Source organism: Gnatocerus cornutus, chromosome 4 (genome assembly GCF_029298725.1).
Source record: "Gnatocerus cornutus isolate USDA-ARS CGAHR chromosome 4, icGnaCorn1.1, whole genome shotgun sequence".
Lineage (NCBI taxonomy): Eukaryota > Metazoa > Arthropoda > Insecta > Coleoptera > Tenebrionidae > Gnatocerus > Gnatocerus cornutus.
Genome location: NC_142236.1, coordinates 3,081,093 through 3,107,888, shown reverse-complemented (window position 1 = coordinate 3,107,888; position 26,796 = coordinate 3,081,093). Strand labels below are relative to the sequence as shown.

Genomic DNA, 26,796 nt, shown 5'->3' with positions numbered 1-26,796 from the left:
AAACTGATACGAGCAAATAATTCGTCGAATGTGGAAATCCACCAACCACACAATTACGATATTTGCACAATGCACCAAACACAATTTAACTTCGATGGTGTATTTGCATAGTATTGAAATAAAAACTACAAGATTAAATAACCACTAAATGCTATTTTCGGATACGGCCGACCATTAATATGTGCATAATTCCGAACGTTTCTGGTGTGGTTTTGATCCGATTAGCTCACATTCATAAGTTAGTCGATTTGAATGAACTGCAGCGTAGAGAAATGTTGAGAATTTTAAATGCATTTGAATAAACTATTCGGTATTGATTGGGATAATCTGGTCAAGAGCTCTCTAAATAGCGATTTCAAACAAAGCGACATCTATCTATATCGGATAAAAACTATTTAATTTCCTGTCATGGGATTCGAATTTTACAATCTATTAGACCAAACTAACTGATTTATAAGATCATATTTCATACTGCTCTAATATTTTTAAACTTGGCACGTGTGTGGTGCGTCTCACGTGTGATAAAGTGGGCTTGAGCTTCAGCTAACTCACTTAAATAAATCGTTTCGATCAGTTCTTGATACTTTTTTCGTCAGATACGTGAAAGAAATTGCCGTTACTATCTGATAGTCAACATACGCTGTCATTACTGACACGAAGCTCGTAAGTCTTGGAAAAAATTGGATCAGGTATCTCTAATCTAAATGGTTACGTGTCGAAAAGGGTGAAGAACTTAGAGGGAATAGAGAAGTAAATGATTTAATGTTATTAGCTCTAAATGACAGATCTTTGTGAGCAATTTTACAAATTGAGTTCCCGTCAATTTAAAAAATGACGTCAATAGCCCTGCAGATATTTCAACTAATTTACGGATAATATAATAAAATTACAGCAATCAGCATATGAAAATGACACAAATTAATAAATTTTTGCAAAATGATTGTGCAAAACTCATTACCAATTCAATTTCAAAGAATAATTGACAGGGAAATTATTTAGCCGTCACCGGAATAAAATGAGAGAAATCCAAAGTAATAAGCCAATTAAAATGACTGAAAGTTTCGAATAAATTTGCAAAATGACTGCCGAAGATCAAATTGAAAATATTTGACTTACAATCGATTAAAAAATAAGAATCAACAAATTTAAATGACTGAACCTTATCTACAAAATATCTTGCAAAATGACCTAAAGCTAGTTTTGCAAAATGATTGATAAATATTCTGTTCCACTAAAAAATTATTTCAGTCATGTAGTACTTTACGCGTTTGCATCTGTTACAATTACAAGAAATTATTAACTTTCAACATGACAAAATGACTGTAATTTTGCAAAATGACTGATATATAAATTTACTGTTGTTTCAATTATCAAGCACTTACGGTTTACATCGGTTTTATTAGTTCCAATTGTTGATTGTCAATATGACAAAATGACAGCAATTTTGCCAAATTATTACGACTGCCAAAGATCAAATTGAAAAATATTTGACCTTTCATTGATCGAAAAAATGACTATTTTTACACAAGGAAACGAATTAAAATAACAGTAACTCATCATCAAAATATTTTGCAAAATGACCTAATGCTAGTTCTATCATTTTTGAAAATATCTGAATTTGCACAATTTGCAAATGACTGTATAATCTGACAAATGATAGCAAATATTCATCCCACAGTCACTAATTTTGAAATTGTCTTTAAAGTTCATTTTCAATTGACATTACCTTCACACGACAGTCAATTTTTTCTCTAAAATTTGACCCCTTCACCAACCGTAAACATGTCAATAATATTTACTTTCGTACGGCGCAGTACTAATTTCAATCCCATCCTATTCAGAGTTAATAAATTTGACCTTGTTTTAGATTCTTCACGCTTGGATAGCACAGTTTTAGTTGCGAGTCCACAATGATAACAATAATTATTATCATCCTCCTTCTCTCCATCTTCTATTATTTCGTTCATTTCAAGCAACAGCACTGGAAGAAACGAGGAATCCCAGGCCCGAAACCGACCTTCTTCGTGGGAAACCTAGGAAAATCGCTCTTACTCAAAGCCCAACTTGGAGAGATCTTCGCTGATATCTACAGGTATTATTAACACACTAGTGCATTAAACAACTGTCCTTGCAGAGAATTTAACAATGAATCGATTGTCGGTATCTACAAACCGCTCACTCCAGTTCTTTTGATCCGCGACCCCGAACTGATCAAAGACATAACGATCAAATCGTTTAATCATTTTCGCGACAACGACATCGATATCGATAAGAAAGCTGATCCGTTGTTTGGAAGGAACCCTTTCGTACTCAAAGGAGAGGAATGGAAGACTGTGCGGGCCCAACTAACTCCCGGTTTTACCACCGGCAAGGTAATGCCAACTTCACGAGTAAAACTCCAGTTAAACCGGTTTTTAGATGAAGTCGCTGTACCCGTACTTAGAAACCAACAGCCAGAAAATGGTCGGGTTCATAGCAAAAATCTCCAAGGAACCCTATGAACTGAAGGAGTTGTGCACTCGTTTTACTTTAAACAACGTCGGAGAGGCAATCTTCGGCATGGAGCCCAAGTGCTTCGAACAAGAAAACAGCGAGTTTCGACAACTTGCCAAAGACTTTCTAACTCCCGGAAATTTGGCGCTTTTCAAAATGTTTCTGGTGATGATCTTCCCAATGATCACCAAAGTCATCTCCCTCAGGTAACGAACCGGGGTCCTAACTAACCCAAAACTCCAATTCTGTTTCCAGATTAGTTCCGAAAGAGGTGGAGAAAAAACTCACAGATCTCGTCTCCGACGCCTTGAGGTACCGCCAAAAGAACAACATCGTCCGCAACGACTTCTTACACATAATAAGTCAGTTGAAAACGACTTGTGACGGCTTCACCGACATCGACGTCACCGCTCATGCTGCCTCATTCTTTGGTGACGGCTACGAAACTAGTTCCATCGTAATGAGTTTGGTACTGTTTCACCTAGGCGCTAACCCCCGAGTTCAGGAGAAACTCCGAGAAGAAGTCACCGCGGCGTTTGAAAATGGTAAAATGTCGCATGAAGTTGTGCAGACTTTACCCTACTTGGACGCTGTTATCAATGGTAAGAGTACCACGCCATAGTTGGAACTTCAGAGTTAGTTTCTAGAAACACTGAGGATAATTCCGCCGGTTTACTTCTTGCAGAAGAAGTGCACCGAGGCGTACACCTGCAGGCTTAAGAACAGGAACACACCTTTTGTTATAGAAAAAGGTACTCCGATCGTACTGCCCATTTACGCTTTGCATAACGATCCGGAGTACTTCGAGGACCCGGAGGTGTTCAAACCGGAACGGTTTTTGGGGAGTTGTAAGGAGAATATCAAGAGGTGCACGTTCATGCCGTTTGGTGAAGGACCAAGGGCTTGTTTAGGTACTTTAAATGGTTCCAAGTTAAAGTTTTATGATTTTTTTATAGGTCAACGGTTCGCCCTTTTGCAGATCAAAGTGGGGCTATCTTACATTCTCAAGAACTTTGAGTTAAAAGTCAACGAGAAGACGCAACTTCCTTTGAAGTTTGATCCGATTAATATTCTGGTGACGCCGATTGGGGGCTTGTGGGTTGATTTTAAAAGTGTAATTTGATTTATAAATAAAAGTTTTATTTAAAAAACGCTCAGTATAAGCCTAAGCCGATTAGTAAAGCCATGGTTTAATAGCGCCGATAAACAGAGATAAAAACAACAAACATTGTCATTCTGTTACATCACGACGTGCTATAATTATCTCTCCCCACATAATTAAATAAAGCGCTCCATACACGTTCAGATATGTGTTACAAACTAGACACTCACGCACGATCGCGGAGAAGTTGACACAGACTTCAAGTACTTCCGAGAAACCGTTCAATTTTCACCTTCCCCTACGTCCGCGATTGGTGCAATTATGAGGGGTAGTATCCAATATTAAGTCTAAAAAGTTGTAAAAATGAGAAGTTTAAAGTTTCTATGGTCTAAAGACTTAAAGAAACCACACACAATCAAACTTACGTGTGGGGCCAAATTTTACAAACTTGTCTAATAGTGTATGGTCGTCTTTAACATGTCTGCGAGGTCGAGCGGTTAGTAAGAATTTTAAGGTTAGCCATGTTTCTGTTCGTGTTTTTGAGAATTTAAAGTGCCCAACCTAACGTCATTAAATTTTCCCAATTAAACGTTGGTACTACCGATGATTGCCTTTTTTTTTATCGTACGGTATTAGGATGTGACCACTTCAACAAATCCGAGTTTATATAGACAGGTGCTGAGTACTTCCCAATTTTATCAACCGATAAGATAAAAGAAACCGAATTGTTGCCAAAAACTGCACTTAAGTAACAACAATGCTAGCGCTAGTACTAGTAACTGCAGTAACAGTCATAGCCTACTTCTTCCTCAAACTTAGTTATTTATACTGGGAAAAACGAGGAATTCGAGGCCCTAAACCACGTCTCTTCATTGGAAATTTGGGGAAAAGTGCGATCTTCCTTGAGCCTGTAACGAAGCTCTACTCGAAACTCTACAAGTAAGAGGTAATTTTTGAGTTAAGTAGTACTAACTTGGGTTGTAGTGAGTATCCAAATGAAGAACTTATGGGATTTTACCGTTTTACCAACCCAACTCTTCTGGTACGAGACCCTGACCTAATCAAAGAAATCGAGGTGAAGAGTTTCAACAACTTCCACGACAACGATGTCTACATTGATAAGGAAAAGAATCCGATTTTGGGAGTGAATCCTTTTATGTTGAAAGGTGAAGAATGGAAGACCACGCGGTCGCAATTAACACCTGCTTTTACCAGTGGAAAGGTAAAAATCCTTAATTGGAACTAGGCACTACTACTTTGATTCCAGATAAAGTCGATGTACCCTCTTCTCGAAGAAGTGAGCTCAAACTTGGTAAAATTTATCGACAAACACCCGGAGACAACCAACGGCGAAGGTTACGAAGCCAAAGAATTGTGTTTCCGCTTCACTCTAGACAACGTCGCAAGTTGTGCTTTCGGTCTCGACGGCAAATGTCTCAAAGAGGAAGATAGCGATTTCCTCCATCTTTCACGGGAGTTTTTCACTCCAAGCCCGTTGACTATTATGGGGTTTATCCTCATTTTCTTTTTTCCAGCCCTCGCCAAGCATCTACCTCTAAGGTAAGGTACCACCTGACTCCCTCAATCTCTTAACGCATTTTCACCAGACTCGTTAAACCAGAAGTAGAAAAGAAACTCCTAAGCTTAATCACGGAGACTCTGAGACAGCGAAAGGAGAAAAGCATTGTCAGAAATGACTACTTGCAAATCCTCATTCAGCTCAGGGAATCAAATCCAGCGTTTACCGACGTCGACGTCACTGCTCAGGCAGCTACTTTCCTGACTGACGGCTCGGAAACTAGTTCCGCCGTCATGAGTTTCGTCTTGTATCATCTTGCTTCAACTCCGGAAGCTCAGAAGAAGCTGCGCGAAGAAGTTAACGCGGCTTTTGATGACAATGACCAGAAGCTTCCATACGAAGTTATCCAGAGTTTAAGGTTTTTAGAAGCGACTATCTACGGTAAGATCAGACGTGGAGGTAATTCTTAGTAAAAAACGTTTTTTCTTTAGAGGCAATGAGAATTCATCCTCCATTCAGTTTCATCCCGAAATTGTGCACAAAAGACTTCACCTATGTGCCCAAAAATAGAGACAAACCCGTGATGATCGAAAAAGGAACTTCTGTGGTGGTACCACTGTGGGGGCTGCAGAGAGACCCAAAGTACTTTCCCGAACCGAAGAGTTTTAAGCCCGAGCGACATTTGGAGGAGAATAAAGATAATTTGATGAAGTGCAAGTTTTTACCATTTGGTGATGGTCCACGACAATGTCTAGGTACTGAGTGTTCGAAATGTAGTCAGTAGAACGAAATTTTGATTTTTAGGGAGGAGATTTGGGATGTTGCAGATCAAAGTTGGGGTAGCGCACATAATAAGAAATTTTGAGTTGTCAGTGAACAAGAAGACGAAAGTTCCGCTGCAGTTTGTCAACAATGTGATGACTATAGTAGAAGGCGGCTTGTGGATCAACTTTAAAAAAATTGAGCATTAACTGTGTTATGTCATACTGTATATTTTGGTTGAAATAAAAATTTGAAAACGGATTTTTTTGTTTGTGAACCAACGTCAACAAAGTTAATCACGAAGATGACGTAAGAATATTGAAAACACATTAATGAGGTAAAAGTGAAAAAAAAATCCTGCTAATAGGCAATTGATAATGAGCGAATAACTTAATTAGCGATAGTAATGACGACAATATAAATTAAAGCTAAGTACAATAAAAAATGATCCTTTATTTTCTGATAATACTAACAGTGATTTGGTACTACCTCCTTAAGCAAAACTATGTCAACTAGAAAAACCGAAGAGTCCCTACATCCCAACCTTCACTGTTCATTGGCAATTTAGGTAACGGCTTAATTTGCAAAGACTCCGTCAGGCAGTACCAACACGAGTGTCGATATCTACAGAGCCATTGTCATTATCACCGTCGTTCGACAGTTTCCACGACAATGAAATCTATCTATCGATGCTATTGTCAACGAGACCAAAAACGTCCACTATCACCGTAAAAATCAGAACAAAAGGCACAGCAGTACTTTTAGAGTTTCACTGACAAGAAGTACTTCAAAGATCCCATGTCGTTCCAACCCTAATTAATTTCTGTAACCATTTTCGCATCAACAACATCAAAAAACGTTTACAATACTGTTTGTTACAAATCAAAGTTGCCCAACAACAAAACGTAGAAAATATTAAAATTTTTTGATTTGTTCTCAAAATAAAAATAAATTTTAAAAATTTGTTGTTTCATTCCTCAAAATTTTGTATTTCTGTATACAGTTAATGATCGCAACGGCAATAGTACCACTTTCAAATTTCATTGTTTTAGCGGTACAAATTCGCAAGTTACGAAATTTAATAGAAAAAATTGAAGAAATTTGGTTCGTTCACAAAATAAAAATTCCAAAATTTTTGTTGCTTGAATTAAAATTTTGTAAATTCATACAGTTTACAATGATAACGTAAGTAACCTATTTTCCAAATTTCATTTTTTCACTGGTTAAACTACAAAATTTACAGAAATGAATAGAAAATACTAAAAACTTTTAGTTCGACCTTTACGCAAAAATTTCAAAAATATTTGTTTGTTGATTTAAAATTTTAAAATTTTGTACAGTCAATAGTCAAAACAGAAGCAACATTTCCTCTAAATTTTATTGTTTATTATTAAAAATTTTGAAGATTTTTGGTTCGACTTCAAAACAAAATTTCAAAATTTTGAATTTTTGGTTTAAAATTTTGTAATTTAGTTCAGTTAATAATCGGAACAAAAGAATCACCTCCTCTAAATTTCATTCCTTAAGCTTTCGATTTAAAGTGTTGTAAATAACCTATAAAAAATAAAGTGCCTTTGGTTTGATACGCACCCATTTTTGTGCAAATCAGGCTAAAATTAACAAAACTGTCAGAAATAATATCACACTTACAGCAATGAACAAACAATTTTATATTTAGACCAGATTATCAGATCTAGAGTACAAATATGTTGACACAACTCTATTTGTTTTCGTTGATAAAATGACAGTCAAGTTTAGTTAACCCGCACTCTCATGCTACATAGTACACCAAAACTCGCTTCGCACGGTGACATAATAAAAACAAATAAAGAATCATCATTTGATTGATTAGTGAAAAGCGCTGATACATATTCCACGTAGTTGTGTTTACTATAAAGTCTTAGCAAATTGTTTCAAAACTCTACAAACAAATCGACAATGATCGCGCTAGTACTAGTATCCTTAGTGAGCGTCATAGCCTACTTTTTCCTCAAACTCAATTATTTGTATTGGGAAAAACGAGGAATTCGTGGTCCTAAACCGCTTCCCATTATTGGAAACTTGGGAAAATGTGCACTTTTCCTGGAGCCCTTAGCAAAACTTTACCGCAAAATCTACAAGTAAGATCCTCCACTTTATTATCTGGGGTAACATTTAGATGTAGTGACTACCAAAACGAAGAAGTTGTCGGTTTATACCGTGGTACTACTCCAACTCTTATGATCCGAGATCCTGACCTAATCAAAGAAGTCGTCGTCAAATCCTTCAGTAACTTTCACGACAATGAGATCAATGTCGACAAGAATCTTGATCCTCTCTTGGGACGAAGTCCCTTTGTGTTAAAAGGTGAAGAATGGAAGGCTGTGCGATCGCAAATAACGCCCGGATTTACCAGTGGAAAGGTAAGACTACCATGAGAGTACTTCTCTGCAACCACAATTTCTAGATTAAATGGATGTACCCTTTCGTCGAAGAAGTTAGTTCGAACCTCGTCAACTTCATCGAACAACACTCCAAGACAACCAACAGTGAAGGCTACGAAGCCAAAGAACTGGCCATCAGATTCACTTTGAACAACGTCGCAAGCTGTGGTTTTGGAATTCAAGGCAAATGTCTGGAAGAAAAGGACAGCGAGTTCCGTCAACTCTCAAGAGAGTTCTTCCAGCCAGGAGGATGGACCATGTTCAATTTCATGCTTCATTTCCTATTCCCAGGACTTCAAAAGTACCTCCCAGTAAAGTAAGAATCCCTACAAACATTGAAAAAATCTACAAGCTTTTTGATAGGGTCCTCAAGAAGAAAACCGAAGAAAAGCTTCTCAAGATAGTCACAGAAACTTTGAAACACCGCGAAGAAAACGGAATTGTTAGAAACGACTTCTTGGACAGTATGAACCAACTGAAGAAGACTTGTAAAGCCTACGAGTTTACCAATGTTGATGTTACCGCTCAAGCGGCCACTTTCTTCGCGGAGGGTTCAGAAACCAGTTCGGTTACTATGAGTTTTGCGTTGTACGAACTGGCTGCCAATCGTGAAGTGCAAGAAAAACTCAGAAAAGACGTCAACGCCGCTTTTGACAACAATAACCAAAAGCTGTCTTTCGAAATTCTGCAGAGTTTGGAGTACTTAGATGCTGTTATCAATGGTAAGAAGATATTATTCTCGAGCTTCATTATTACAGTTGTTTTTAAGAAACGTTAAGGAAACACCCCCCACTCGCCCTGGTCCCCAAAGTCTGCACGGAAACCTTCAAATACACCCCCAAAAACTCACAAAAACCTATCGTTGTAGAAAAAGGTACTTCTATTGTGATACCAATCTGGGGGCTACAAATGGATCCCAAGTATTATCCGGAGCCTGACAGTTTTAAACCTGAGCGTTTCATGAGCGAAAATAAAGAAAAATTGACGAAGTATACATTTATGGCTTTTGGTGAAGGGCCAAGGGCATGTCTAGGTACGTAGGGAGGATAGTTAAGGTGACCAACAAACAAAATTGCAAATTTTAGGAAGACGATTCGCCTTCTTACAAATTAAACTTGGCCTTGCTTATATTGTAAGGAACTTTGAATTGTCGGTGAACAAGAAGACGAAACAGCCGCTTGAGTATATGAATGCTCCGTTTACCTTGGCAGAAGGTGGTCTGTGGATTGACTATAAAAAAATTGTAAACTAGTACTGTAAATTTTTCAATAAAAATCATGACATTACGTTGTAAAATTTGGTATACCCTGTATATGTAGGTACGACTTTAATGAGGCAAAGTAAAAACCTCTCTTCTAATAAATGAATGCTAATGAGTAAAATATCAAATTAGCGGCAGTTATGACTGTTATATAATCCTCGACAGTAATTTTCTAACCACCACTAAGAATGATTCTTTATATCTTATTCGTGCTGACAGCATTTTGCTACTACCTCCTCACGCGGAATTATGCCTACTGGAAAAACCGTGGAGTTCCCGGACCCAAACCTTCATTCCTTGTCGGCAACATTGGAAAAGTCTTGATTTTCAAAGAATCCGCCAGCGAACTCTACGCACGACTCTATCGGTAAGACTAGACAGAGATCGTGGTACTTCAACAGTACCGGCATTTCAGAGAGTACAAAAACGAAGATGTGATTGGTTTGTACAGAGGTACTACTCCAGTTCTTATCCTCCGCGACCCCGATTTAATCAAACAAGTCACCTTGACATCATTCGACAGTTTTCACGACAACGAAATTTTTGTGGATAGAAAAAGTGATGCGATTGTTGGTCTATGTCCGTGGGCACTTAAAGGGGAGGAATGGAAAGTGGTGAAAAGAGAACTAAAGCGGGGGTTCACGAGCGAAAAAGTATTTAATCGAACGGTGCATTTGACTACTTAACTTTAAGTTTTAGATGAAATGGTTGTTCCCATTGATGACAGAAGAGTGCTTGAAAATGGTTAAGTTTTTGCAGAAGCGACCGGAAGCTATCAATGGTAAAGGCCACGAAGCAAAAGAACTGTCCCATAAATACACGCTTAACAATCTGGCCAGTTGCGTTTTCGGCCTCCAAAAAAACTGCTTCGAAGAGGAAAACAACGATTTCAGACAACTAGCTAGGGAGTATTACTCCCCAAGTGGATGGGGGATGTTCAGTTTTTTGATAATGATGACATTCCCACCATTATCAAAATATCTTTCCTTGAGGTGAGCTCGCAACTTGGATAATACAACGTGAATCAAAAACTTTCAGACTCGTAGTCAAATCTGTTCAAAAAAAATTCCTTATCCTTGTAAAGGAAACTTTAAAGTACCGCAAGGAAAATAACATCGTCCGAAACGATTTTCTTCAATTCATGGATGATTTGAAGAAAACATGTAAAGACCACGAGTTTACTGACGTGCATACCGCGGCCCACGTGGGTAGTTTCTTTGGTGACGGTTTCGCAACGAGTTCTGCAGGCATGAGTTTGATGCTGTTGGAGTTGGCACGTAACCAGGAAGTCCAAAAGAAACTAAGAAGCGAACTAAGTTCAGCTTTTGAAGGCGAAAAAATCACTTTTGAAAAGTTTGAGTCGCTGCAGTACCTCAATGCTGCTGTCTACGGTACTATAAAAAATTGGCAAAATTGTAGTACTAAAAACAAAGTTGTAGAAGCACTGAGACTCCACCCTCCCTCATCAATGATACTAAGAGAATGTACAAAAAACTTCGTCTACCACCGCAAGAATCACAAAATACCACTAGTTATCGAAAAAGGAACACCAGTGATTTTATCATTGTTTGGTTTACACACTGATGAGAAGTACTTCAAAAAGCCGGAGTCGTATCAACCTGAGCGGTTTTTAGGGAGTTATAAAGACAACTTAAAGGAATGTGTTTTTATGCCATTTGGAGCGGCACCACGAGATTGTTTAGGTAACTATTTTCGCATCAAGGAGCTTAAAAAACTCGTTTATCGCAGGTCAACCGTACGGCTTGTTACAACTCAAGATGGCCGCTGCGTACATTATTTACAATTTTGAACTATCGGTGAACAAGAAGACGCAACTTCCGATCAAGTATGACGTCATGAATGCGTTGACGGTATCGGTTGGCGGGTTGTGGTTGGATTTTAGAAAAATTAAGCGCGATTAAAATGTTGTATTTATAAAAAATAGAATTAAAGTAGACTTAAAACTTTTAATTTAATAGTTTACATTTGAGAGGATTTTACGACTCGGTCGGAATGTCTGTGGCATTTGCTAGAGCGTCGTAAAATCCTTACTGTATTCTCCCTCTTGAATCCTTAAAATGTTTAGTCTTGAACGAGCAAATAAATCATCAAAAATTTTAATACCGCAAAATTCCACGTTGATTAATTAATGGCACGGACGTAGAAAAAATTGTGTATGAAACTCTCATTTAAATGCCATTAGACACTAGTATTTTCTTGTCGTACGTTACATACTCATGTCTTTCATAAAATTATCGTACGACAGACAACAAGTAACTGAGTTGAAAATTACATGGTCAATTTTTTCGAAAAAAAAAATCCCCACTTTAAACGTTCAGATTTGATAATTTAATGTGTTTCCGCTAAATTTAATTACCATTAATGCACATGAGTCATTACTAATTTTGATCAGTAAAAATGAATTCCGGTCCCCCGATAACTAGATATATTGCTTTGTCATTAAAGTGACTAGACAGATTAACTTTACAACTTTCAATTATCATCGTTTTAGTCCACTTTGCTCAACGAGATGAGAATTCCCCTTGTCATCATCGTCACTGATACCAAAGACACGTTTATTTTTTGCTGCGTCATCTCACAACAATAACAAATCATTACCTCGATTACCTAATTATTATTACCATGCAATTGAAAACAATTAATTTATATTACCACACTTGTACTGAAATAGCGCAACGCCTCCTAGACACGCACTGTCGTTATAAAGTCCGTACGCCCCAAAATACGTACTTTGTTAACACAATAATTTACGATGATATTCATTTGACCTCTGCAGTCGTTGTCTAAACACGGGCGAGAATGTTTCTCGTGCTTTTATTCATAGTAACCGCGATTTGTTACTACTTCCTCAAGTTAAACTATGCCTACTGGAAAAAACGCGGAGTCCCCGGACCCAAACCGTCACTTTTTGTCGGGAATCTAGGAAAAGTCTTCATTTTCCAAGACTCCGCTGGTGAAACCTACACCCGATTCTACCGGTAAGACAAGTCATCGTAGTACGATAATTGTGACGTCATTTTCAGGCAGTACCAAGACGAAGAAATTGTCGGTTTGTACAGAGCTACGTCTCCAGTCCTCCTCATCCGCGATCCCGATCTTATTAAAGAAGTAACCGTGAAGTCTTTCAGCAGTTTTCACGACAACGATATCTACTTAGATAAGAAAAATGATCCGATTTTTGGGCGCAACCCTTTTGTTCTAAGAGGGGAAGAATGGAAGGTGGTGAGAGGACAACTCACTCCTGGATTTACAAGTGGAAAAGTGTAGTACTAAAATGTTCTCCTCATTGTCTAACTTCGAGATTTTAGATGAAATGGTTGTTTCCGCTGATGGAAGAAGAATGCGCGGGTTTGGTTACCTTTATCCAGAACCGACCGGAAGCAACCAATGGCGAAGGTTACGAAGCGAAAGAACTCTCCTATAAATATACTCTTAACAATGTGGCGAGCTGCGCTTTCGGCCTCCAAGGTAAGTGCTTTGAAGAGGAAAACAGCAGTTTTAGACAACTAGCTAGTGACTTCTTCGCCCCTGATGGCTGGGGAGTGTTCACTTTTTTAATAATGATGACGTACCCACCATTGTCAAAATTTTTCGCTTTGAGGTAAGTTCTCAACTTGACTAATACAAAGTGAACCAAAAACCTTCCAGCTTCGTTACTAAAACCGTACAAGAAAAACTTATCAACATGATAACGGAAACTTTGAAGTACCGCGCGGAAAATAACATCGTCCGAAACGATTTTCTTCAAATCATGGCTCAACTGAAGACGACGTGTAAAGATTACGAATTTACCGACTTAGATGTCACGGCCCACGCGTCTGGTTTCTTCGGTGATGGTTTTGAAACCAGTTCTATCGTCATGAGTTTCATGTTGTTTGATCTGGCACAGAACCAAGAAGCCCAAAACGAACTGCGAAGCGAACTAAGTTCGGCTTTTGACGGCGGGAAAATCACATATGAGAAGTTACAGTCGTTGCAGTACCTCGACGCTGTTGTCAACGGTACAAAACCAAAATTTTAAGACGGTAGTAATAAAAATGAAGTTGTAGAGACACTAAGACTGCACCCTCCACTGTTTTCGTTACAAAAACAATGTACCAAAGATTTCGTCTACCAACCTAAAAATCACAACAAGCCTCTAGTTATCGAAAAAGGGACACCAGTGATTTTACCGTTGTACGGTTTACACACTGATGAGAGGTACTTCAAGGAGCCGGAGTCGTACCAACCTGAGCGGTTTTTAGGGAGTAATAGAGACAATTTGACGAAGTATACTTTTTTGCCTTTTGGGGAAGGACCACGAGCTTGTTTAGGTAACTATTTTCGTATCAAGGAGGGTAAAATAACGTGTTTATTGCAGGACAACGGTTCGGTTTGTTACAAATCAAAGCTGGCGTTGCGTATATTATTCACAATTTTGAAGTGACGGTGAATAAAAAGACGCAACTTCCGATTAAGTATGATGTCGCGAATGTGATGACGGCGCCGATTGGTGGATTGTGGCTGGATTTCAAGAAGATCAAGGGCGAATAGAATATTTTAGTTATAAAAGGAATGATTAAAGTACACTCAAAAGTCTTTTAATGTTATAGTTATTTACATTAAAACAACCATAAGTCGAATTTTACAACTCGATAGGAATGTCTGCGGCATTTGCTAGAGAACCGTTTGATCTATACTGTATTTTACTTTTTGAATCCTTAAAATCTTCATTCCCAAACAAACAAATAAAATATCGAAAACTTTAATACCGCAAAATAGAATTTGGTACAGACGTAAAAAAAGTAGTGTATGATACTCTCATTTAAAAGCCATTAGACACTGATATTCACGTGTCGTAATTTACATACTCATATAGTACGGACTTTCATAAAATTCCCAGTTATTAATTGCTTTCATTAACAAACTTGTTCGTTAAATCACTATTATAGTTAAGTATACTCTTACTGTACAATATTAAAAAAATAAAAGAGATTAAAAGAATAGCTTGTTTTGATGACATTTTAGTATTATCACCGGATATTACGAGGATTTAAAGTGATGGAAATATGGCGCGCGATTAAAAAGTGTAGTTACCGGCTAAATTCTAATTCTAATTTTAATTAACTGTTAATTTTTTATGTGTATCTTTTTGTTTTATTATTACTATTCTAACGCTGCTAATTTCAGAGCAGTGTTTATTTTCTATTATTTTAATCTGCAATTTCATGCTATCGTGCATCATCCAATAACAAATAATAACAATTAATGCAGATTAGTTCGACCTTGTCATATAAATATAGGCAGTCCCCGTCAGTCGCTTTCAAAAGCGGACGAAAATGATTGTGTTTCTATTAGTGATATTAGTTATAACAATCTGTTTCATCTTTCTAAAATTTCAATATGAATATTGGGAAAAACGAGGAATTGTTGGACCGAAGCCTTCATTCCTTGTGGGCAATCTAGGGAAAGTGTTTATCTTCAAAGAGGCGCCCGGTGCAAAGTTTGCGGAATTCTACAGGTGAGAATTTAAGAATATTATCCAAAAACTACGTGTGAAGTTAGAAATCTAATTGTTTGAATTTGTAAAGACGACCTCAAAAATTGTGAAACTAAAACCTAAAACCCAATAATTAAAACTCAAATTTCCATCTGCTCGTTCCAGACAATACCAAAATGAAGAAATGGTCGGCATCTACCGCGCCACCTCCCCAATTCTTGTCGTTCGCGACCCCGACCTCATCAAAGAGGTGACGACCAAGTCCTTCAGTAGCTTCCACGACAACGACATCGAAGTCCGCAAAGAGGTTGATCCAATTTTCGGTCGGAGTCCTCTGGTTCTAAAAGGAGAAGAATGGAAGAAAGTCCGATCCCACCTAACTCCAGGCTTCACGAGCGGAAAAGTAGTTTTACCACCCCTCAGACTCATTTTTCTGACTTCGAAGTTTTAGATGAAATGGTTGTTCCCGTTGATGGAAGAGGTGTGTTTGGATTTGGTAAAATTTATCAAAAACCTCCCTGAAGCAAGCAACGGCCAAGGATACGAAGCAAAAGAACTATCAATGAGGTACACTCTGAACAACGTAGCGAGCTGCGCTTTCGGGCTTCAAGGAAAGTGCTTCGAAGAGGAGAACAGTAGCTTCCGACAACTAGCAAGGGAGTTTCTAGCTCCTGATGCTTGGGGGGTTTTTAGTTTTCTTATCATGGTGATATACCCACCACTTGGAAGAGTGATACCTTTAAGGTGAGTAAACAGTACCGTAGAACCACCGTCATAACTATCGCTTTAGATTGGTAACAAAAAAAGTCGAGAAGAAACTCGTGACTATGGTAAGTGAAACTCTGAAGTACCGCGCTGAAAACAACATCGTCCGAAACGACTTCCTTCACATTATGTCTCAACTCCAAACCACAAGCAAAGACTACGAATTTACCGAAATTGATATCACAGCCCACTCTGCTGGCTTCTTCGGCGATGGTTACGAAACCAGCTCGATTGTTTTGAGTTTCATTTTGTTTAATTTGGCCAACAACCCCGAAGCCCAAGACCAACTGAGAAGTGAACTGAACTCGGCTTTTGAAGGAGGAAAAATCTCGTACGAAACCTTGACTTCGCTGCAGTACCTCGATGCTGTTACTAACGGTAAAATTACTCTCAGTAGTACCAACACTACAGTGTAATTTTGTAGAAACCCTGAGATTACATCCTCCTGTGTTTTTCTTACAAAAGCAGTGCACCAAAGACTTTAGTTACCAACCGAAGAACCGCGACAAGCCTGTGGTCATTGAGAAAGGAACTGGACTTGTCATCCCGCTGTATGGTCTACACCACGACCCGAAGTACTTCGAGAACCCCGAGTCGTTCCAACCTGACAGGTTTTTCGGGAGTAATAAAGACAACATCACAAAGCACTCCTTTTTGCCGTTGGGAGAAGGACCGCGAGCTTGTTTAGGTTAAAAAAAAGTGTCATACGGTAGTACCAAACCCTACAGTTTTGATTTTTCGCAGGTCAACGTTTCGGTCTGTTGCAAGTCAAAGCGGCGGTGGCTTACATCGTCAACAATTTCGAACTGTCGGTCAACAAGAAAACGCAACTTCCTCTGAGATTCCAGGCGACAAATATAATGACGACGCCCCTTGGTGGATTGTGGTTGAATTTCAAAAAAGTCGATCACTAATAATTAGAATAATTTATCTTTGTCATCAAATGTTTGTAAAGTCATAGTCTGATTAATTTACTAGACGAACATGAGACGGCAAATGAGTTTTGACTAGTTCATAACTAAATAAAAACTTGATAAAGACTTGATAACGTAAATGCTTGAACATTTTGTTTTTATTTTTTGTAGTTCCAAAGTTATAATTGGTGATAGCAAGTTGTAATTATTGTGATAATGTCAGTCATAATAATAAGAATAACCCAAATACGGAAAAACACGGCGCCCACAAATAAAAACATGCAAAAAAATGACTCACATTCTACGTTCTGCAGATGTCACCGTAACACAAAAACACTGAATATTCATATTGTTGTAATGTTCATAAATAAACAATATCTAATTGTCGGCACGTTTCACTTCATCTTGACACGACCGAACAGATTAGAAGGAAACGAGAAAGCGAAGACGACGCAAAAACTATCAAGGACGTATTCGAAACGGTCGATGTTTTTTATTTCGGAACTGTAGAGTTTTTTATTTAGGAACTGTGGCGTTTGATATACACAGTGGTCAGACGAATTTGCGGACATTTTTCGTTTGTTCGTATCGAGCCGGCTGTGGTTTTTGGCGCCATGGCAACAGTAGTTGAACGCGACACGCTTGATTTATCTTCATTGTATGAGCATAACATACAGAGTGGACAACTTAAATAAGTTTTAGTGTTTTTTTTTACATTTAAAATTCATGGTGGTACATTTTTATTTGTCTTTTCAAGACGAAAATCAGGAGCAAAATAAAATGACATTTTAGAACCGAAGGTCGACTGTATTTACTTATGGAAATGAGCTGTTTTCATAGGTCACCGTTTCTTAACATAAAACAAATAAACATCACAGGTACCTAACAATAATAAATACACATCCCTGTATATTCACCGCCCTCTCGATCAACAGTGCGTTGTTTCCAAATGATAATAAGACAACAAGATATGTTACTACGCTACTTTGATGAGATAAGTAAAATATAGTAAAATCCGACAACAATTTTACCCGAAAATAATAATTGTTGTTTTGTTCTTCTGTCTATCTTATCAAAAATACGTAATTATGGACGCTATCAGTGAGTTATGACACTATACATATACATACACCGCTCGACACAAAATTTGTATCAAAATCAAAATTACAACGAAACGTTGGTAGGTTGACCTAAACTTTAGGCGATCAGTGTAGTTTCAATCTTTTGCTGACATAACAAGTCTTTCGCAACCGATGACCAGGTCACAGTCATTGTGATACCACCTAATTTTAAAAACAAAATTTTTCCATCACGAAAGTTTCGACTATTTATAAAGTTTATCATCAGGTTTCTGACAGTCGCACTCTTACAATGATAGTAATTTTAGTAATTTTGGCGGTACTCGCTGCGTACTATTTCCTGAGGGTCAATTATCAGTACTGGGAGAAGAGGGGGGTCCTCGGACCGAAGCCCAACTTCCTGGTGGGGAATTTAGGGAAAAGTTTTGTTCTAAAAGCGGCACCGGGGGAGGTTTTCGCCGAGATTTACAAGTAAGACAAAAAATTAAAAAAAAATAAGAAGTTGAGATGACACTGAATAGTAAGTACCATGACCAACAACTGGTGGGACTCTTCCGCGCGACCACTCCAATCCTCCTCGTCCGCGACCCCGACCTCGTCAGAGAAGTCACAGTAAAATCCTTCAACCACTTCCGGGAGAACGACTATGAAGTGAGTAAGAAGCACGATCCGATATTCGGACGCAACCCTTTTGTCCTGAAGGGCGAAGAATGGAAATTCGTGCGGTCCCAACTGACCCCAGGGTTCACCAGTGGCAAAGTAACATCCCCTATTAAACTACCCTTTCTAAATTTGCATTGTAGATGAAGTGGTTGTACCCTTTCCTTGAAACAAACAGTGGTACTCTCGTCGATTTCCTCCGCAACCAAGAAACAAAAGATCTAGACGTGAAAGAACTCTGCAGACGCTTCACGCTCAACAACGTCGCGAGTTGCGCATTTGGGGTTGAAGGAAAATGTCTCGAAGAAGATGACAGCGAGTTTCGTCAACTCGCAAAAGAGTTTTTTTCACCAGCGAGTGGGTTCTTCTTGATGACGGTATCGCCTCCGTTGTCGAAACTTCTGTCAGTGAGGTAAGAAAACGGTTCTTTGGCGTGGTGTTGAAATTTTCTTGCAGCTTCATCAAGAAGGAGATGGAGAAGAAGTTCATTAATATTGTCCGACAGGTGTTAAAGTACCGCGAAGAAAACAAGGTTGTTAGAAACGACTACTTGCAACTAGTCAGTCAGATGAAGAATGTTAAGTTCACCGATGAAGACATTACAGCTCATGCTGCTGGTTTCTTCGGTGAAGGCTACGAAACGAGCTCGATCGTGATGAGTTTTGTTTTGTTCGAGCTTGCTGCCAATCCTGAGGTTCAGAAGAACCTCCGGGAGCAGGTGAAGAGAGTTTACGAAGAACACGGGGCTCTACCATATGAAGCCCTCCAATCTTTGAGCTACCTAGATGGTGTCATCAATGGTAAAAATCGTTTTAGTTAATCGCAAAGAGTTCGAAAATCTCATTTTAGAGACAATGCGTGTTCACCCTCCGATGTTCTCTCTCCAGAAAGTCTGCACGGAAGACTTTCGCTACACCCTGAAAACCGGCCGAACTGTAACTATAGAGAAAGGAACTCCAATCATTCTACCAGTTTATGGTCTTCACCACGACCCCAAATACTTCGAAGAACCGAAAGTGTTTAAACCAGAGCGCTTCGTCGGAGAGAACAAGGAAAAGTTGACCAAATACACTTTCATTCCCTTTGGCGAAGGACCACGTATATGTTTAGGTACCAATTAACAGAAGTTAAGAAGTGTTAAGTTAATTTTTCTCCCTAGGGAAACGATTCGGAGTTCTCCAGATTAAAGTGGGGATCGCGTACATCATCCTCAATTATGAGTTGTCAGTGAGTAAGAAGACGCAGATGCCAGTTAGATACGATCCTATTAATATAATGACGGTTCCTGTGGGAGGTCTCTGGATAGATTTCAAGAAGTTGTGAAGTGGAGGGTCCAAGTTTTCCCCATTTATTGCGTTGTAATAAAAACTCCCCGTATAGTTCTATTTAATTAATTTGATACGTTTCAATTTAATTTAATTTATTTCCGTTTAAAGTAGGTAGTTAACTTGGTTTAGTATCAATTAAATTAAATTTTAGTTCAACTACTAACTCAAGTTATTTTAATTAAGTTAAATTTAGTTCATTGAGGTGTCTTTTGATTAATTTTGTCCTATTTAATCAAATGAGATCTTTGTTTAATTGCAATGCAATTTTTTTTACAGTTAAACTAAATGAATCAATTTTTAACACAACTACATGTAGTGCAATTTTTTACAGATTGACTTGATTTATTTAATTTGAAGTTTTATTTAAATAAAATTAATCAAATGTAACTTTATTGTAGTTTAATTTATTCAAATTTAAGCCCAACTCAACTAAATGTAGTCGAAGTTTACTTCAGATTGATTGAGTTTATTCCACCCAAAGTCTTATTTAACTAAATTTAGTCGAACTCAACTTTATCTTAGTTAAATTTATTTAAATGACTGAACTAAGCTCAACTAAAGTTTTATGTAACTAAACTTAATTAAACGTAACATTACTGTTACTAATTGTAAGTTTTTATGTAGTTTAAATTAATTCGATAAAAACTTGTATAGGTAAAATCTTAATGCATTTTATTAATTTAGTTAAATATAATTGAATGTAAATCAGTTCGATTGCATTTATTCCGAAGAAACAGATATTTAGTGCAAATTTATTCGAATAATTGAACTAAATTTAATCAAACGTAACATAACTGTTACTACATTTTAATTTAGTTCATATTGATTCGATTAAAAGTAGTTTAGCTAAATCTTGATTAAATTTCATTAAATTGAATTCGATATGAGTGCATGTAAATGCGTTCGATTAAACAGATATTTAGTAGAAATTTATTCGAATAATTGAGCTAAATTTAATCAGATGCGGAGTACGGGAATTTGCAATCAGACAATAATGGAATTAGAATATGAGGTTAAAAGCATAAATTCCGGGCAGCGTAAACATCTGTTGCCTCGAATTTCCCCCGGAAATTCCCCGCATTTCACCGATAAAGAAAATAAAACGCCAACTTACAAAACGACCTAAAGCCCGAACGTGAAGTCTCGTTGTAAACTCGAAATCAGATTAAGGAAACGATACTACTTATCAGTAAATTGCATTCTATTTATTGGATTAAAGAGCGTTTTATCCTCCTCCATCTCGCTCTTCCACAGCCAATATCAATCTCGATAAAAGACGCATTAAAGAAATAAGAAACTCACCGATAAAGAACCAAGTGTATGATTTTCCGTACAACTTCTGCTTGTAGAGCTCGCATAAAACTCTTCTTGCGGCGACCACATAGAACAAGCCGACGATGACGCGGGCGTCCTGACGCCGCAGGTTTCTCACGGCGTCGGTCGGATCGCTTAAGAATGATTGACGCGTCACGATTTCTATGTTGGCCTCCATGCAACGAGTTTCCAGATCTTCAACGGTAGAAATGAAGACTTCCTCGGCTTGTTGCAAGATGGCTACCCTGGACCATCCGAATTTCTTCATTAGCTTGATGCGTGTCGGATTGTGGACGGTGGCCGAAGGGTGAGTGCGAAAGAGGGTGGGAAAGCGGTTGCGGTCGGAGAGAGCCGGGGAACTCGCTCCGTAACACAGCTGAAAAAATCGTTTATTAATGGAGGCTATTAATGGACGATTTTTTTGTGGTGGATGCGTCGGGTGAGTCTGTTTGTAGCGATTCTTTTTACATTCGGGAGGTCGGATCATATTATTGCTAAAGTTCTAAAATAACACTTTCAGAATCTCGTAAAATCTTCATACGTAATAAAACCTGCGGATCGCCGTAAAACGTCTAATTCGAGCGAGCGACCCCAAGAATTTTTTGCGTCATTAGTATAAGCACTATCTGAACGAGATCCTAAAAATGCAATTTCAGATTCTCCGATAACGCGTATAATTTCAATAAATTAAAGTAAATTGTTTTAGAGTCACTCTAAAGTTCTTCTAATGTACCCTCTCAGCTTTATGAGCCTCCAAAGAGGTCAGGCCTTAATGCAATTTGGAAAGCTTTCAACAGAATCAATAACTTGATCAAATCTACTTTTACATTCGGAATTTCGACCGTTCCGAAAACACAGCGCCGCTATAAATTAATCCATGAAAGAAAATCTCCCATACAATATCAGATATAGAGGTCAAAGATTCTTTGTAAACATTTTAGCAGTAGCTCATTTCATAAAACCGATTTTGTTGGCTCTGACAATGGACGAAGGATCCTATTTCAATTTAATCTATTTTTTTTTCTTTGGCGTCGTCTTACATGTTTACTATCAAGATTATCATATCACGTCTTCCGCACACATGTAAATGAATCCTATCAATTCAGTTGTTTGCGTAGAAAACAAAATCCAACAATGAAATTACATGAATATTTTACGGCTCCAAGAAAAATGAAAGAAGCGTCTGTTGGGTAATTTCAAATTAAATTTATTGGACTGCGGAGGAACGGAGATGTTTTTCATCTTATTGTGAGAGTGCGGCGTCCCCGAAGGTTCTCATCTTTAAAGAAAGATACGAAATATTAACAGAGGAGTTCATTTTTTGGTGTTTTAGGACGTGACAAGGATGTTTATGACGTCAAATCGGCATATTTCTTTGACATGCTGACGGGGGTCTGCGTGAATAATACATTACTAGAAATTTTCTTATGTATACGTGTGCAAGGTGGAAGAGAAAAATGGTGGAGGCGCCGGGACACTTACATTTTTTTTATACATTTTTACCAGTGTTTTTTTAACTCTCATAAAATTTGTAGTTTTAATATTACAAGAACAAGAGCTAATTTAAACGTTTTGCTAACTAACTACCAAAATAGAAAATTTTGTGACCAAAAACAGCAAATTTTTTATTAAATTTTATAAATTTTGTAGTTTTATTAGATACTATAAAAACCAAACTTAGACAATTTACTAACTTCAATCTACTTAATAAATGTGCCAAAGTATAAATTATCAAAAGAATAAACAGCAATTTTTAAAATTATAATTTTGACGAGGTACCAAAAATTTCAATAATTTTTTACTAAATCTGCAAATTCAAAATTTGAATCACTAAAAAACTATTTTTTAAAAATTTACTAAATTGTACATGCTTATCCACTGTGGAAAATTTGCAAGTTTGAAAAATTAAAATTTTTAAATTGACCAAAAAAAATTCAAAAAATTTAAATTTGTTTTGACTGAATCCCATATAGCCTGTAGTTTTAATACATAAGCCAACTTAAATCGTTTTACTAATTTAAACTTGCTCAGTTTTTATGCCAAGGTAATAAAATTTTATACTAAAAAGACAAATTTAGAAATTTTGATTTTGACGAAAAACCAACAATTTTTTTCAACTGTGGCAAATTGTAAAAGTTTAGAATAAAAAAATAATTTTTTAACAAACCAAAAAAAAAACAAATTGTAGTTTTAATTTTTTAAGAGCTAAAAATGTTAAAAAGAATTTAATCATAATTAACAAATTACAAATAGATAATAATACAAATTAAAGCTCGCTTCGCTCGCGAATCGCTCTGAATTATCACACAATATTTTCTCCCCCCCGGAAATACTCTCATATATTTTTTCTCAAGATGAAACGTCGAAGCTAAATCTGATATCTACAAATATTGAAAAATAAACCAAGAAAAAACATGACACATCTCACGAAAACGTTTTTCTGATTTCTGCATTACCGTTGTTTACGAACGCGAATGAGATTTTATCCTTCGATAAACAAATAAGAATGGCAAAGGAAACATACGAAAACAAAACGCACATAAAATTTTAGGGTGCAAAAACCGGAAGTGACGAAAACTTCCTCACTTCACGAACTAGACAAGTAATCACCAATTCTAAGTAAGCATGACGCTTAATGAAGAAGACGCGACCTAAGAATTATTCACTTCTCAACTCATTTAAAGTTCTTGTCGCGACTTGTCTCTATTTACATGCTCGCAATTGGTGGATGCGCCAAAAACAGTAAAAACACGGAGAATTAATAAGTGAGTGGCAAAAGCGAAACGGAACACAGAGCAGAGGATAAATTGTTTGTAATTAGCCCTTGAAATGATAGGGTGAGGTTATCTTTAACTTGTGCCGCTGCCGTTGGTCGATAAAGGAGTTGACGATTTCCGAGTTCCGCACTGTCGCGGAGGTTTATCGGAGATTAATAGTTCAATGGTTACAATCTCAAGAGGTTTCACACCGATGGATCATTAAGATGATCAAGTTAGAAACAGGTAATTGATCATTGTGATAGCCCGGCGCATCCACCAATTTTCATGCTCTCAAAAATGCAGATTTCTGTTTCTCAAGTGCCACTGCACAGTCGGTATCGATTTTCGCTCGCTCTCCCGGATTCATAACCCGAGAATTCCATCCTCGGTTACTATTCGGTTCATTACTTCGACGGGATTATCTGCACACCTCTCCGGAGGGTGTCAGATTTACCAGAAGAATAAAAATGCGACTTACCACAATCAAATTCCACATCTTTGCCGCCTCGGCCACGGTGGTGCAGACGGTGCTGCAGCCGGCAAGTAACATCAGCTTCTGAGGTTGGTTGTAAAGGAGGTTGTACATGACACTGGCGCCCAACCCGGGTTCGCACTGAAACAGAAAAACGCGCTGCAGTAATTGCGTTTTGCTAATCTAATTCTGCCACTACTGTCATTTGTGCATCGCCTGCTCGGATTTAACGCCACAATATCAACATATTAAAATCCCAGCGGAAACAAAGCCCAACTAGCCACAATTTTAGCGCCGCTTCTACTTTCATAAAACCGTCAGACTATGATAAAAACGGGTATTTTGCACAGAAACGGCTCAACCGTGAAAAGATATATGAAGGGAGGTCATCTATGTCGACGTGGTTTTCATTTCGAAAAAGCTAAGCTCGTACAATTATACCACCAACTTTATAATAATTAATTCTATAGCTGTAGCCAACGTAACGTTATTATCCTTGTTCCGAAACTCTAATGACTTAATTAATTGCGTGTATATTTCAGCGCACGAAATTATTTTTCACGTTTTGACGTTGGCAGGGATGAATTTATTTTCGATCCGTAAATGTACATGAAAACGCGGGATCAAAAGGGTTATTTGCATGTTTTTAGAGTGTTTATGTGAAAACTGCCGCTGATAGAAGCACCAAATGGACGTGAGCGAGATTAGTTATTCATATAGTGGACCCCGCGTTGGGCGACAGGAGGCAATCGGTTGTGGCGCCCAACATGGAGACGCTATATGCCCGCTGACAACGTAAATCAAACTACAAATAAACAGTCGTTAAGGAAAATCAAAGGATCTGAAAAGTTTCGCCGTGCTTATACGAAAATTACCCTATAAAAGTAATTGGCGCTTTAGAATAGAGCCGGAAAGGTCAATATAGAGGGTGATTCACGTCTATACAAGCGCTTAAAGTGTAATGTGGCGCCCAATGTAAGGATTTTGTTTTATATTAAATAGTTGCAATGTAAGCGCCTAAGTACCAATGTGGCGCTCAACATGTGGGAGTTACAGCAAATAATTGCGCTTTTCCCAACTGAAAATTCCAAGTGTTATCAACAATTAATTGAAGACAAAATCTAGCCCAGGAAAATTCGATGTGACGCCCATCATGTGGAAACTAAAAGTAGGTACAAATTAATTATGACGCCCAACGCGGGGTCGTTATATTTTCCTCTACAATTAACTTCAAAAGAAATAACAAACACACGGGCGTTGTCAAATCACGCCGAAGCCCCCGCGTTGGGCGCCAATTCCGATCTAGCCGGCTGACGCACTTTGTCGTGTGGCTATTTCATGGTCAGTGGCGCTTCCTCTGGTTGTTAGGGTCGTTGCCATGGTGCCCTTCACTGCAGCAAACTGTGGCGTTCCCCCCGACGGCCCTAAATTCCCCAGCTCTGTTTTATCACTCCGCCAAGTTCCGCGATTCGTTAAAACCCACCCCGTGAAAATAATCCCCAAATTGAAACTACGCCACACGTACAGCGTAAAATCTCCACATTCTCCCTGATTCAGATAAGCGAGAACCCCAGGACTGCCAACATCCGATTTATGTCGACGATCGCGATATTTCTTTCATTTGAATTTTCCTTGTGGCGTTTCCGGCTGTCTCAAATTCCCGAATATTACCCACCTACCGTTGTTTTTTAGGGAATAAATTTTTATTACGTTGATGTATCTGTTAACGTGGCGCCATTTTGGGTCCTCGTGGAATTTATCGGCTGTAACTTTTTTTATTATGGTGATTTGATGGTGACGTGCAGTGTATTATATGAAATCATAAAAAAGAGATTTTGCAAAGGAGCTACGTCGGAATTTGGGGTTGCATGGAAATTCGGAGAGTGATGTTATATTGATCAGACTGGGTCAAGACAAGCCTACGACACCCTTGTTTAACCCTTGTTTGGGGAAAGATTAAAAATTAAGCTAGGGGAACTTATCTTGGCGTTTTCTGTTTCAATTTTCGTTGCGGATATTGATTTCGAGAGAAAAAAGGCAATTAAGATTGTGCCGCTTTTTTAAGATAAACGCTCGAAGTTGTTAGCGAAACAAAAAAAAACCGGCGATAGCGTGGCGCCCAACGCGGGGCAACCCGCGTTGGGCGCCGTCCGATCAAAAACAACGAAACAATTTTCCGGATCGACTTTCCCATTGTAAAAACCTCGTTATTCTATTTCCGCGACGCGATCGTGGCTCGGAAATGACTATGAGAATCCTATAATCACGATTTCAACTTTTTCCAACAGTTTAAAATTTCATTAAAATTCACTTAGATCCATCATGTTTTCATTTCCGTTGATAAAGCGCCATTCTTTCCCGCTAACTACTTCAATTGTTATTTTTACCAGTAATTTATTAACGGCAAAAATGCAACTGTCTAAAAATAAGCATGAAAAAGTTAAT

At 38.0% G+C, this 26,796-nt stretch overlaps 8 protein-coding genes across 10 annotated transcripts in view; 7 read left to right on the top strand and 1 right to left on the bottom strand.

Moving 5' to 3' along the window:
• Positions 1-26,796, bottom strand: part of GABA-B-R1 (gamma-aminobutyric acid type B receptor subunit 1) — a 118,284-nt gene that overhangs the window by 22,640 nt on the left and 68,848 nt on the right. For all 3 annotated transcript variants that reach the window (XM_088034564.1, XM_088034565.1, XM_088034562.1), the window contains exons 3-4: positions 24,358-24,492; positions 21,109-21,496 (exon numbers count right to left, since the gene is read on the bottom strand). In XM_088034564.1, the coding sequence (XP_087890690.1) occupies positions 21,109-21,496; positions 24,358-24,492 (523 nt within the window). The remainder of the gene's footprint in view (positions 1-21,108; positions 21,497-24,357; positions 24,493-26,796) is intronic.
• On the top strand, positions 1,850-3,638 carry LOC148176015 (putative cytochrome P450 28a5). The gene is made up of 6 exons (XM_088034569.1): positions 1,850-2,092; positions 2,135-2,372; positions 2,419-2,699; positions 2,749-3,095; positions 3,141-3,404; positions 3,450-3,638. Exons 1-6 carry the CDS (start codon positions 1,911-1,913, stop codon positions 3,614-3,616), a joined length of 1,479 nt encoding a protein of 492 aa, XP_087890695.1. The 5' UTR covers positions 1,850-1,910; the 3' UTR covers positions 3,617-3,638.
• On the top strand, positions 4,089-6,137 carry LOC148176014 (cytochrome P450 9e2-like). Its single transcript, XM_088034186.1, has 6 exons — positions 4,089-4,534; positions 4,580-4,817; positions 4,863-5,155; positions 5,203-5,555; positions 5,606-5,869; positions 5,919-6,137. Exons 1-6 carry the CDS (start codon positions 4,353-4,355, stop codon positions 6,083-6,085), a joined length of 1,497 nt encoding a protein of 498 aa, XP_087890312.1. The 5' UTR covers positions 4,089-4,352; the 3' UTR covers positions 6,086-6,137.
• Positions 7,651-9,568, top strand: LOC148176013 (cytochrome P450 6k1-like). The gene is made up of 6 exons (XM_088034397.1): positions 7,651-7,996; positions 8,041-8,278; positions 8,323-8,615; positions 8,663-9,021; positions 9,069-9,332; positions 9,385-9,568. Exons 1-6 carry the CDS (start codon positions 7,815-7,817, stop codon positions 9,549-9,551), a joined length of 1,503 nt encoding a protein of 500 aa, XP_087890523.1. The 5' UTR covers positions 7,651-7,814; the 3' UTR covers positions 9,552-9,568.
• Positions 9,725-11,531, top strand: LOC148176012 (putative cytochrome P450 28a5). Its single transcript, XM_088034272.1, has 6 exons — positions 9,725-9,927; positions 9,976-10,213; positions 10,260-10,552; positions 10,599-10,951; positions 11,000-11,263; positions 11,310-11,531. The coding sequence occupies exons 1-6, from the start codon at positions 9,749-9,751 to the stop codon at positions 11,480-11,482; spliced, it is 1,500 nt and encodes a 499-aa protein (XP_087890398.1). The 5' UTR covers positions 9,725-9,748; the 3' UTR covers positions 11,483-11,531.
• On the top strand, positions 12,284-14,159 carry LOC148176011 (putative cytochrome P450 28a5). The gene is made up of 6 exons (XM_088034568.1): positions 12,284-12,559; positions 12,605-12,842; positions 12,890-13,182; positions 13,230-13,582; positions 13,631-13,894; positions 13,942-14,159. The coding sequence occupies exons 1-6, from the start codon at positions 12,381-12,383 to the stop codon at positions 14,112-14,114; spliced, it is 1,500 nt and encodes a 499-aa protein (XP_087890694.1). The 5' UTR covers positions 12,284-12,380; the 3' UTR covers positions 14,115-14,159.
• Positions 14,843-17,126, top strand: LOC148176010 (putative cytochrome P450 28a5). Its single transcript, XM_088034567.1, has 6 exons — positions 14,843-15,081; positions 15,226-15,463; positions 15,512-15,804; positions 15,851-16,203; positions 16,250-16,513; positions 16,570-17,126. The coding sequence occupies exons 1-6, from the start codon at positions 14,900-14,902 to the stop codon at positions 16,737-16,739; spliced, it is 1,500 nt and encodes a 499-aa protein (XP_087890693.1). The 5' UTR covers positions 14,843-14,899; the 3' UTR covers positions 16,740-17,126.
• Positions 18,074-19,872, top strand: LOC148176009 (cytochrome P450 6k1-like). The gene is made up of 6 exons (XM_088034570.1): positions 18,074-18,289; positions 18,340-18,577; positions 18,622-18,890; positions 18,935-19,278; positions 19,328-19,588; positions 19,638-19,872. The coding sequence occupies exons 1-6, from the start codon at positions 18,111-18,113 to the stop codon at positions 19,799-19,801; spliced, it is 1,455 nt and encodes a 484-aa protein (XP_087890696.1). The 5' UTR covers positions 18,074-18,110; the 3' UTR covers positions 19,802-19,872.